General features: G+C 43.2%; 1 protein-coding gene across 1 annotated transcript; it reads left to right on the top strand.

Moving 5' to 3' along the window:
* On the top strand, window positions 1-2,632 carry LOC125524231 (uncharacterized). The gene is made up of 3 exons (XM_087522243.1): window positions 1-520; window positions 1,469-1,548; window positions 2,070-2,632. The coding sequence occupies exons 1-3, from the start codon at window positions 118-120 to the stop codon at window positions 2,127-2,129; spliced, it is 543 nt and encodes a 180-aa protein (XP_087378369.1). The 5' UTR covers window positions 1-117; the 3' UTR covers window positions 2,130-2,632.
* The last annotated feature ends 10,101 nt before the right edge of the window (window positions 2,633-12,733 follow it).

Genomic DNA, 12,733 nt, shown 5'->3' with positions numbered 1-12,733 from the left:
ACTCAACTCCCTCACTACACAGGTGGATAAGCTCCTCTCTCCCTCACAGAACATGTTCGCCCCTCTTCCACTACATCCCCATCGGCGGCGAGACGAACACCCACCCCTGCCTGGTCCATGGCGGCCGCCCTTCCCCTGCCGCTGATCTATGTCCCCTCCCCCACCCCCCTGCCGCTGCGCCGGTCCATGGCGGTCTCTTCACGCAGCCCGGATCTGCCGCCTACGGCTTCCACCTCGCTTCCCTTTTCCCCATCGCTCTCCAGCCCCGCGACGAACGCGTTCGCGGCCACCAGCCTAGTCCGCAGCCACGGCTCCGCTCCAGCCGCCATGGATGAGTTTTGCCTCCAACGGGTCGTCGGCACCGACCATCGGGCAGCCTTGGAGGGATCCGGCAGAGGCTCCCCACCTCTACTACGGCCGGAGGAGGCCATCGATGCCCCCTACTTCACGCCGTCCCAGCAACAACGAGCGCCGCCGCGTCCGTTCGTGGGTACCCCCTGCTCAGCGTACTTCGTAGACGGTCAGGAATCCGAGATCCCCATTAGGATATGTATATGTGACTGCTTTTTGTCTAAATCTTGCGTGAACTGAACATAGTTGTGTGCATACTGAACTTTGACTGAAATAATTGCTTGAGAGAATTAGCTATCATCAAATTGTCTACTTTGTTAAATTTAATGTGTTTGTTCAAAGTCTGCCTATTGTAGGTTGACATGATGGATGAGTAGTCTGCTGATGATATCATCTACTCTCATTTGGTACTACACAATTCTTAATTGCGGACACTTCCTTTGTAATATGATTAATGGGGACATACAAAAAACATAGGTAGGAAGGTGTACCCATATGTCTCCACTTATTAGATATTAGTTCCATGTGAAGCGATGCAAATTGGAATACATTTTCCAGTACTTTCAGCTATTGCATGAATAAATGACAAAGCAACAAAGCATTAGCATCACAAGCAAAAAACAACATAAATCGTCTTATCAAAAGATGAGGCAGTGGGGCTAATAACTAACCATAGCAGTGAGGTCTTCACGATTAATTCCCGTGCCGGATGAGTGTTGCTATTTACCTGATGAGTGTTTTTGTAGTTAAAAACAGCATAACAATTGCAACTTACTGTTTGTTATCTCGGAGCTGCACTGAGCATTCTTACATCGTTCGGCTTGTAATACTGTATAATTTCCTAAACACCATCAAGTTTCCAGAAAGCTCATTGTTAGATGCATTGGATAATGTGACTAGTGCAACATATGCACGAAAGGGCTCTTAAGGCCCTTTTCTTCATCTATTTAGATAACAGAGGTCCTGGTCTTCTAGGATTTACACTTGTTTCAGTCATAAACCTGTTGTTGCCTTTTTAGTGTGCTGAAAATCATGACTATTGTTTGGATCATTTGAACGCTGCCTTGTTTCAGTTACCACCATATTTTCCTGAGAGACGTTATTCTGTCCTTTTCAGATGTTCTACAAGCAGTCTTGCCCGGGAAGAAAATGCACATCATGGGGAACTTGAGAGTGGAGAAGAAAAACCCAATCCAGGTATTTCACTTCCTTGACCAAAATCCTCCAAGAACTATCAACAAGAGAATGACTGTGTCCTTAATAGATCATTTACATGCTAAGTTTGACTATGTCCTGAATAGGTTCATTTACATGCCAAGTGGACACAGATTCATCATCCATAGAGCCTGAATGTTAAAACAAAATACTATATTGTTAAAACAAATGAGTTGGTTTCATATTCTTGGACTGGGACTTTCTTCTTCTCTCTCTTGGACTGGGTTATAAATAGATCATACAGGGTTTTATTCATTCAGTCATACATATTCGAATATAAAACAACATGATGGAGGGCTCCAGTTTGATGCATCGTTAAAATTCATGCTGAAGTCACAAGAGGTAGATCTATTATGGTTTGCCCAAAAGTTATGCATTGATCAGCACACTGTTGTAAATATGCAAAACAGTGAAGAACATTGTTATAAAGATGCAAATTTGACAGGGATTAGGGAAGCAATGAAGTACACACATATTTGCTAAATAGAATTTCCCTTGTGCAGGCAGGTGCGTTGGCTGAGGACTTGGTTGGCACCGACGTCGTCGGCTGCGGAAGGCAGTGATGGCCAACACTCGCTGGACGGCGATGGCGCAACAGTGGCTTGGCGGCGCCGACGTCTCACTGCAATGTGCGTTTGAACTTCGACATCGAAGAAAGACATCGAGATTAACTGGGATGGAACTGGCCACATACTGCGCACAAGAGGATAGTCTGCATCTGCGTTGGCTAGAAGCTCGTCGGCGCGGGCGTCGTCCGCTGCGCATGGCGGCGATGGCGCAGGACAGGCTGGGCGGCTGCGACGTACGTCCGGGCGGGCAAAGGCAGGAAGATCGAGTTGATTCCCGTAAGTTTAGCCGTTTGTTGTGAGGCAGACGTATCAATTGCCGTAATTGTGGCTGTTTTTCTGTAATTGATTGGCTTGAATTTTTTTTGCGGGGAGGTAGAACTGTTCGATCGATGGCAGAGTTTTGTCCGCTATTCTAAATTGCTAAACGCACACAGGTGGGGCCTGACTTTAATCTGGACGGTTAGATGCCTAATCTTGGGGTGGTAGTTTGTCTTGTTTTTCCCTGTGTACGTTTACCTGGGTGGGTATAGTGAAGAATATGTTTGCTTGTTTAATAGTAAGTAGAGAAGAGATTGATTGGCTTGAATTTTTTTTGCGGGGATGTAGAACTGTTCGATCGATGGCAGAGTTTTGTCCGCTATTCTAAATTGCTAAACGCACACAGGTGAGGCCTGACTTTAATCTGGACGGTTAGATGCCTAATCTTGGGGTGGTAGTTTGTCTTGTTTTTCCTTGTGTATGTTTACCTGGGTGGGCATAATGAAAAATATGTTTGCTTGTTTAATAGTAGTAGAGATAAAGATCAGCGAACGATCAAAGATCAAAACTCTTTCCTTCTAATCAACACTTTCCTTCTAATCAGCGAACACCAATCAACGAAGGAAATGACAAAATATCAATACTTTCCGTCTAATATAACACTTTCCTTCTAATCAAACTCTCCGTATACAACTCTCCATATGCGCCAGTCTTTCCTTTCGGTCGCTGCGATTTTATGGCCGCGGCATTTGGGTGTCTCGCTGATTTGGTGTGTGGATTTGTTGGTGGTGTGCCAGGACGGCTGGGGATTTGGATGCCGGCGATGTTTTTCACGAAGGGCCTGGACCAGGTCGCGCTCAAGTTGGTGCGGAAGGTGAGCAGGCAGCGACGGCCTCATGACACCGCCGGAGAAGTTCAGGAGCGGCCACGTGCTACGCGCGTCGGTGCCGCTGCGCGCCGCATACGGGAGCACCTCCACAGCCTCCGACGTGGACAAGTCCTCGAACGCCGAGGAGGTCGAGCTCTGCAGCTGCGGCAGTTACTCCGTCGTAGGCCTCGCCCCGCCGCCGCATGGCCGTGCCCCGTACCGGTACGGCAACATGCCCGCCGCCGCCACGGATCCCCACAGGCGACGCAGACGCCGCCAACCAGTGCAGAGCGTGGTCGCGTTCCCCGCGGGCTATACGGACGATCGCTTCGCCTGAGGTCGCCTTTCATGGCTGCCACCAGCGTCGGCGGGAATGACTCTCCGATGACACCCGAGGACTCCATAGTGGTTTGTACCTCTTTTATGATTGACGAACTCACCGCTGTTCAGCTTCCCTACTAGCTATCTCTTACTGTTCAATGTTTTCAGTATCGTCTAGGCTGGGAAAGGTCAAGAGGGTAACTAAGGAGACAAATGTACATGTCAAGATCAACCTCGACGGCACTTGTCACTAGTAGAAAACGGAGTTTTAAAACCGATTTGTAAGGGCCTTTAGTGCCGGTTATGGAACCGGCACTAAAGTGTGGGCACTAAAGGCCCCCCCCCCCCCTTTTAGTACCGGTTCGGCACGAACCGGCGCTAAAGTGCCACCACGTGATGTGAGCTCACGCCCTGGTATGGGGGACCTTTAGTACCGGTTGGTGGGTGTTACCAACCGGTACTAAAGATTTTTTTTGAAAATTTTGGAATTTTTTTAATTTTTTTTTTTGATTTTTAATTTTTCTGAATTATTTGATGATTTAGTCTCTAATCACCTCTCTTAACTGCTCAAATGTGGATCACTCATTCCAAATCATCTAACTTCCCGACCGGTCACTCATCCCTCTCACTACTCCAGCCTGAGCACGTTTAACTTTCGGGTTCTATTCTCCTTCGTTTCCAAGTCTGCACTTGTTGTTTTCCTGACAATAGTAAGATGTTAATCCTATTAACCCTCAGGAGTTTAGTTTGAGCATGAAGTCACACATTTCACCGTTTGAGTTTGAAACTATTATTCTAAAAAACAGTAATTATTTAGTAACGCTAATATTTCTTGAATAAGTTTGACCATAGTTTGACCAGATTTGACCAAAATTCAAAAAATTGAAATAATTATTTAGTAATACTAATATTCTTGAATAATTATGTAGTAACATTAATACTTCTTGAATAAGTAGTTTGACCAGATTTAATCAATTTTTTTTTTAAAAACTGAAATTTGACCATATCGTTTTTTCCTTTTGGAATTTGAGAATTCTAAAAAATTCCAAACAGGCCATAGGTTGTCTCCATCGGATGCGGATTTTCGTGCTGAATTTTTTAATATATTATACGTTTTTTTCTGACATCGTATGGAAAAGTTATAGCCGTTTTATATTTTCCCTACACTTTTTGCAAAACATGTCCAAATTTAAGTTTTTAAATTTTCCTAACTAGTAGATGTAGTAATATAACTACCTCTCGAAGGATTTTATTTTTTGAAGTTTTTATCATTTTTTTTTGATTTTTTCAGAACTGAAATGGCGACACACGAGGGGGGGGGGGGGGTAGAGTTTGAAAATTGCCCTATAGTGTCGGTTTGTGTCACAAACCGGTACTATAGGTCAGCCCCCTTTAGTACCGGTTCGTGCCACGAACCGGTACTAAAGGTGATCGTGGGGCCCCGGCCTGACGCCAGCCTGCCACCACCCCTTTAGTATCGGTTTGTGCCACGAACCGGTACTAAAAGTTCAACACGAACCGGCATTAATGCAAATCCGTTCGAACCGGCACTAATGGTACCATTAGTACCGGGCCTAAATCAAACCGGCACTAATGTGCTTCACGTTTGACCCTTTTTCTACTAGTGTGTGTTGCAAACTACAGCACAAGGATACCGTTCTTGGATCACATGCTTGATCCTTGATGTGAGTATGGTTTACTCCTCATGTCAGTAGTTGTGGATTCAGGATTTTTTTTCTAGACAATATATCTTCCTTTTTTACGACCTAGGTTTTTTTTTTCAAAGCAAGAGTGTGATTTCTGTTGCATTTGTGTGATGAAGATAAAACAAAACAAAATCTTAACTTGAACACACAAAATGGATAAACACACAAAAATGGCAGGCAGTGTTCTGAATTTGTGTTGGTCAAAGCCTTCATATGGAGGGCATTCTAACTTTAGGTGCTTATAAGAGCATAATGAGTACAATCATGTTATTATTTGGAGAAAGTGATGTATACACGACTAAGCCTGAAGGGGCCTGTTGTAGAAAAGTCTACTACCTTTCAAGATGCACGTGTTAGGTGATGTTGAGTAATTGGGATGGGAATTCTTATTTGATTTTTTTTCTTAACTAATTTTTGTAATTGTATGTGTGAACTGTGCATTTGGTTATTCCACAACAATGACAAACTGACAATAATGGCCACAGTGGGTTCCAAACCCTTGAGTCTGAAATTAATACTCCCTCTTTCCATTTATATAGGGCCTAATGCATTTTTTGAGGTTAACTTTGACCAAATACTAGAGCAATAATATATGACATGCAACTTACACAAAGCACACCGTTTAATTCGTGTGTGAAAGGAGCTTTTAATGATATAATTTTCACATTATGCATGTTATGTACTATTAATCTTGTCAATAGTCAAAGACAGTCTTAAAAAACGCATTAGGCTCTATATAGATGGAAGGAGGGAGTAAGTGAAATGAAACTACAGTTAAGTGCTTACGAGTAGCAGAAACCAATGCAAGTAGGAACAAAAATATTGGGATCTCTACTTCTAATGGAGTAGTTGGTAGTCTTCGCCGGTCAATTTTCGTCCCACCTATCATGGTTTTTTTCATCCCATCTTCGCTGGTTTTTTTTCGTAGATTTTTTTCGTCCCCTCCCCCCCACTTCATCAGTTTATATCTCTACTCGTAATGGAGCAGTTGGTAGCCTCGTACGGTTTATTTTCGTCCTCTTCCCACCTCCCCTGGTTTTTTTCGTCCTCCCTTCCACCTCCCAATTTCGTTGGTTTTTTTTGTCGGTTTTTACTCGCCCCCTCCCACCTCCCAACTTCGTCTGGTTTTTATTCGTCCCATCTCCCACCACCCCCTCGTACTGGTTCTTTTTCTCTCCACTCTTTCCCTGCAAACCAATAATTTCTTAACATACAAAAGATCATGAATCTATCTTTCCTTACCCAAATCAATCGCTCCCTACATCAGTGCATTTCTTTATTAAGAAAACTAACACGTAAATCTTAACGCATTGTAAACAAATCCCGTTATGGACCTAATTAATTTATTATGGAATCTATACGTGGTCGCATTGGGAAAAGAATTCTATGATACCAGGTATCACGCGAGACCCATCCTGATGGATGACACGTGGCATTCACAAATCACAAAGCATCCCCCATCCCCCACTTAAAATCAGGAGGGAGAGAGATTAGATGCTTTGTGATTTGTGGATGCCACGTGTCATCCATCAGGACGGGTCTCACCTGCTAACCGTGAGACATGGTCTCATACAATTTTTTTCCGTCGCATTGGTTCTTTTTCTCTCCACTCTTTCCTTGCAAACCACTAATTTGCTAACATACAAAAGATCACGAATCTATATTTCCTTACCCGAATCAATCGCTCCCTACATCAGTGCATTTCTTTATTAAGAAAACTAACATGTAAATCTTAACGCATTGTAAACAAATCCCGTTATGGATCTAATTAATTTATTATGGAATCTATACATGGTCGCATTGGTTCTTTTTCTCTTCACTCTTTCTTTGCAAACCACTAATTTCCTAACATACAAAAGATCACGAATCTATCTTTCCTTACCCGAATCAATCGATCCCTACATCAGTGCATTTCTTTATTGAGAAAACTAACACGTAAATCTTAATACATTATAAACAAATCCTGTTATGGACCTAATTAATTTATTATGGAATCTGTAATGGGATTTTTGTAACATTCAAAAGATCACGAATCTATCTTTCCTTACACGAATCAATCGATCCCTACATCAGTGCATTTCTTTATTAAGAAAACTAACACGTAAATCTTAACGCATTGTAAACAAATCCCGTTATGGACCTAATTAATTTATTATGGAATATATAACGGGATTTTTGTAACGGAATCTGTAACGCATTGTAAACAAATCCCTTTATGGAATATGTAGTTTAGGTTCTGATTCATTTCAATCACGTAAATAAATAGGTAATTAATGTTGGGTTTCGTAGTAATTTCAAAAAATTTCCTACGCACACGCAAGATCATGGTGATGCAAAGCAACGAGAGGGGAGAGTGTTGTCTACGTACCCTCGCAGACCGACTGCGGAAGCGTTGACACAACGTAGAGGAAGTAGTCGTACGTCTTCACGATCCAACCGATCAAGCACCGAAACTATGGCACCTCCGAGTTCGAGCACACGTTCAGCTCGATGACGATCCCCGGACTCCGATCCAGCAAAGTGTCGGGGAAGAGTTCCGTCAGCACGGCGGCGTGGTGACGATCTTGATGCACTACAGCAGCAGGGCTTCGCCTAAACTCCGCTACAGTATTATCGAGGAATATGGTGGCTGGGGCACCGCACACGGCTAAGGAATAGATCACGTGGATCAACTTGTGTGTTCTAGGGTGCCTCTGCCTCAGTATATAAAGGACTAGAGGGGGGAGGCTGGCCGGCCAAGGTGTGGCGCGCCAGGAGAGTCCTACTCCCTCTGGGAGTAGGATTCCCCCCCCCCCCAATCCTAGTTGGAATAGGATTCGCGGAGGGGGAAAAGAGAGAGAGGGGGCCGGCCACCTCTCCTAGTCCTAATAGGACTAGGGGAAGGGGGAGGCGCGCAGCCCATGTAGGGCTGCCTCTTCTCTTTTCCACTAAGGCCCATCATGGCCCATTTAGCTCCCGGGGGGTTCCGGTAACCTTCCCGGTACTCCGGTAAAATCCCGATTTCACCTGGAACACTTCCAATATCCAAACATAGGCTTCCAATATATCAATCTTTACGTCTCGACCATTTCAAGACTCCTCGTCATGTCCGTGATCACATCCGGGACTCCGAACAACCTTCGGTACATCAAAATGCCTAAACTCATAATATAACTGTCATCGTAACCTTAAGCGTGCGGACCCTACGGGTTCGAGAACAATGTAGACATGACCGAGACATGTCTCCGGTCAATAACCAATAGCGGGACCTGGATGCCCATATTGGCTCCTACATATTCTACGAAGATCTTTATCGGTCAGACCGCATAACAACATACGTTGTTCCCTTTGTCATCGGTATGTTACTTGCCCGAGATTCGATCGTCGGTATCCCATACCTAGTTCAATCTCGTTGCCGGCAAGTCTCTTTACTCGTTCCGTAATACATCATCTCGCAACTAACTCATTAGTTGCAATGCTTGCAAGGCTTATGTGATGTGCATTACCGAGAGGGCCCAGAGATACCTCTCCGACAATCGGAGTGACAAAACCTAATCTCGAAATATGCCAACCCAACATGTACCTTTGGAGACACCTGTAGTACTCCTTTATAATCACCCAGTTACGTTGTGACGTTTGGTAGTACCCAAAGTGTTCCTCCGGTAAACGGGAGTTGCATAATCTCATAGTTACAGGAACATGTATAAGTCATGAAGAAAGCAATAGCAACATACTAAACGATCGGGTGCTAAGCTAATGGAATGGGTCATGTCAATCAGATCATTCTCTTAATGATGTGATCCCGTTAATCAAATAACAACTCATTGTTCATGGTTAGGAAACATAACCATCTTTGATTAACGAGCTAGTCAAGTAGAGGCATACTAGTGACACTTTGTTTGTCTATGTATTCACACATGTATTATGTTTCCGGTTAATACAATTCTAGCATGAATAATAAACCTTTTATCATGATTATAAGGAAATAAATAATAACTTTATTATTGCCTCTAGGGCATATTTCCTTCAGTCTCCCACTTGCACTAGAGTCAATAATCTAGATTACACCGTAATGATTCTAACACCCATGGAGCCTTGGTGTTGATCATGTTTTGCTCGTGGTAGAGGCTTAGTCAATGGGTCTGCAACATTCAGATCCGTATGTATCTTGCAAATATCTATGTCTCCCACCTGGACTAGATCCCGGATGGAATTGAAGCGTCTCTTGATGTGCTTGGTTCTCTTGTGAAATCTGGATTCCTTTGCCAAGGCAATTGCACCAGTATTGTCACAAAAGATTTTCATTGGACCCGATGCACTAGGTATGACACCTAGATCGGATATGAACTCCTTCATCCAGACTCCTTCGTTCGCTGCTTCCGAAGCAGCTATGTACTCCGCTTCACATGTAGATCCTGCTACGACGCTTTGTTTAGAACTGCACCAACTGACAGCTCCACCGTTTAATGTAAACACGTATCCGGTTTGCGATTTAGAATCGTCCGGATCAGTGTCAAAGCTTGCATCAGCGTAACCATTTACGACGAGCTCTTTGTCACCTCCATATACGAGAAACATATCCTTAGTCCTTTTCAGGTATTTCAGGATGTTCTTGACCGCTATCCAGTGATCCACTCCTGGATTACTTTGGTACCTCCCTGCTAGACTTATAGCAAGGCACACATCAGGTCTGGTACACAGCATTGCATACATGATAGATCCTATTGCTGATGCATAGGGAACATCTTTCATATTCTCTCTATCTTCTGCAGTGGTCGGGCATTGAGTCTTACTCAATTTCACACCTTGTAACACAGGCAAGAATCCTTTCTTTGCTTGATCCATTTTGAACTTCTTCAAAATTTTGTCAAGGTATGTTGTTTGTGAAAGTCCAATTAAGCGTTTTGATCTATCTCTATAGATCTTTATGCCTAATATGTAAGCAGCTTCACCGAGGTCTTTCATTGAAAAACTCTTACTCAAGTATCCCTTTATGCTATCCAGAAATTCTATATCATTTCCAATTAGTAATATGTCATTCACATATAATATCAGAAATGCTACAGAGCTCCCACTCACTTTCTTGTAAATACAGGCTTCTCCGAAAGTCTGTATAAAACCAAATGCTTTGATCACACTATCAAAGCGTTTATTCCAACTCCGAGAGGCTTGCACCAGTCCATAAATGGATCGCTGGAGCTTGCACACTTTGTTAGCTCCTTTTGGATCGACAAAACCTTCTGGTTGCATCATCTACAACTCTTCTTCCAGAAATCCATTCAGGAATGCAGTTTTGACATCCATTTGCCAGATTTCATAATCATAAAATGCGGCAATTGCTAACATGATTTAGACGGACTTAAGCATCGCTACGGGTGAGAAGGTCTCATCGTAGTCAATCCCTTGAACTTGCCGAAAACCTTTCGCGACAAGTCGAGCTTTGTAGACAGTAACATTACCATCAGCGTCAGTCTTCTTCTTGAAGATCCATTTATTCTCAATTGCTTGCCGATCATCGGGCAAGTCAACCAAAGTCCATACTTTGTTCTCATACATGGATCCCATCTCAGATTTCATGGCTTCAAGCCACTTTGCGGAATCTGGGCTCACCATCGCTTCTTCATAGTTCGTAGGTTCATCATGATCTAGTAGCATGATTTCCAGAACAGGATTATCGTACCACTCTGGCGCGGATCTTACTCTGGTTGATCTACGAGGTTCAGTAGTATCTTGATCTGAAGTTTCATGACCATCATCATTAGCTTCCTCACTTATTGGTGTAGGTGTCGCAGAAACAGTTTTCTGTGATGTACTACTTTCCAATAAGGGAGCAGGTACAGTTACCTCGTCAAGTTCTACTTTCCTCCCACTCACTTCTTTCGAGAGAAACTCCTTCTCTAGAAAGGATCCATTCTTAGCAACGAATGTCTTGCCTTCGGATCTGTGATAGAAGGTGTACCCAACAGTCTCCTTTGGGTATCCTATGAAGACACATTTCTCCGATTTGGGTTCGAGCTTATCAGGTTGAAGCTTTTCCACATAAGCATCCCAGCCCCAAACTTTAAGAAACGACAACTTTGGTTTCTTGCCAAACCACAGTTCATAAGGCGTCGTCTCAACGGATTTTGATGGTGCCCTATTTAACGTGAATGCGGCCGTCTCTAAAGCATAACCCCAAAACAATAGCGGTAAATCAGTAAGAGACATCATAGATCGCACCATATCTAGTAAAGTACGATTACGACGTTCGGACACACCATTACACTGTGGTGTTCCGGGTGGCGTGAGTTGCGAAACTATTCCACAATTTTTCAAATGTACACCAAATCGTAGAAACTTTATTTTCTTGTTACAATGATTTTCAACTTCACTCTGAAATTCTTTGAACTTTTCAAATGTTTCAGACTTATGTTTCATTAAGTAGATATACCCATGTCTGCTTAAGTCATCTGTGAAGGTGAGAAAATAACGATATCCGCCACGAGCCTCAATATTCATTGGACCACATACATCGGTATGTATGATTTCCAACAAATCTGTTGCTCTCTCCATAGTACCGGAGAACGGTGTTTTAGTCATCTTGCCCATGAGGCACGGTTCGCAAGTACCAAGTGATTCATAATCAAGTGGTTCCAAAAGTCCATCAGTATGGAGTTTCTTCATGCGCTTTACACCGATATGACCTAAACGACAGTGCCACAAATAAGTTGCACTTTCATTATCAACTCTGCATCTTTTGGTTTCAACATTATGAATATGTGTATCACTACTATCGAGATTCATAAAAAATAGACCACTCTTCAAAGGTGCATGACCATAAAAGATATTACTCATATAAATAGAACAACCATTATTCTCTGATTTAAATGAATAACCGTCTCGCATCAAACAAGATCCAGATATAATGTTCATGATCAACGCTGGCACCAAATAACAATTATTTAGGTCTAATATTAATCCCGAAGGTAGATGTAGAGGTAGCGTGCCAACCGCGATCACATCGACTTTGGAACCGTTTCCCACGCGCATCATCACCTCGTCCTTTGCCAGTGCCCGCTTATTCCGTAGTCCCTGTTTCGAGTTGCAAATATTAGCAACAGAACCAGTATCAAATACCCAGGTGCTACTGCGAGCTCTAGTAAGGTACACATCAATAACATGTATATCACATATACCTTTGTTCACCTTGCCATCCTTCTTATCTGCCAAATACTTGGGGCAGTTCCGCTTCCAGTGACCAGTCTGCTTGCAGTAGAAGCACTCAGTTTCAGGCTTAGGTCCAGACTTGGGTTTCTTCTCCTGAGCAGCAACTTGCTTGCTGTTCTTCTTGAAGTTCCCCTTCTTCTTCCCTTTGCCTTTTTTCTTGAAATCAGTGGTCTTGTTAACCATCAACACTTGATGCTCCTTCTTGATTTCTACCTCCGCAGCTTTCAGCATTGCGAAGAGCTCGGGAATAGTCTTGTTCA

This window comes from Triticum urartu, chromosome 1A (genome assembly GCF_056163025.1).
Source record: "Triticum urartu cultivar PI428250 chromosome 1A, HENAU_Tu73, whole genome shotgun sequence".
Taxonomy (NCBI): domain Eukaryota; kingdom Viridiplantae; phylum Streptophyta; class Magnoliopsida; order Poales; family Poaceae; genus Triticum; species Triticum urartu.
This window is presented reverse-complemented; position numbering and strand designations above follow the sequence as displayed.

Excerpts from the sequence above, each read along its gene's own strand:
- LOC125524231 (XM_087522243.1), top strand. The coding sequence starts at position 118 with ATGGCGGCCGCCCTTCCCCTGCCGCTGATCTATGTCCCCTCCCCCACC. Across the intron at positions 521-1,468 it reads CTCAGCGTACTTCGTAGACG|ATGTTCTACAAGCAGTCTTG; the intron begins GTCAGGAATCCG and ends TGTCCTTTTCAG. Across the intron at positions 1,549-2,069 it reads AGAAGAAAAACCCAATCCAG|GCAGGTGCGTTGGCTGAGGA; the intron begins GTATTTCACTTC and ends TCCCTTGTGCAG.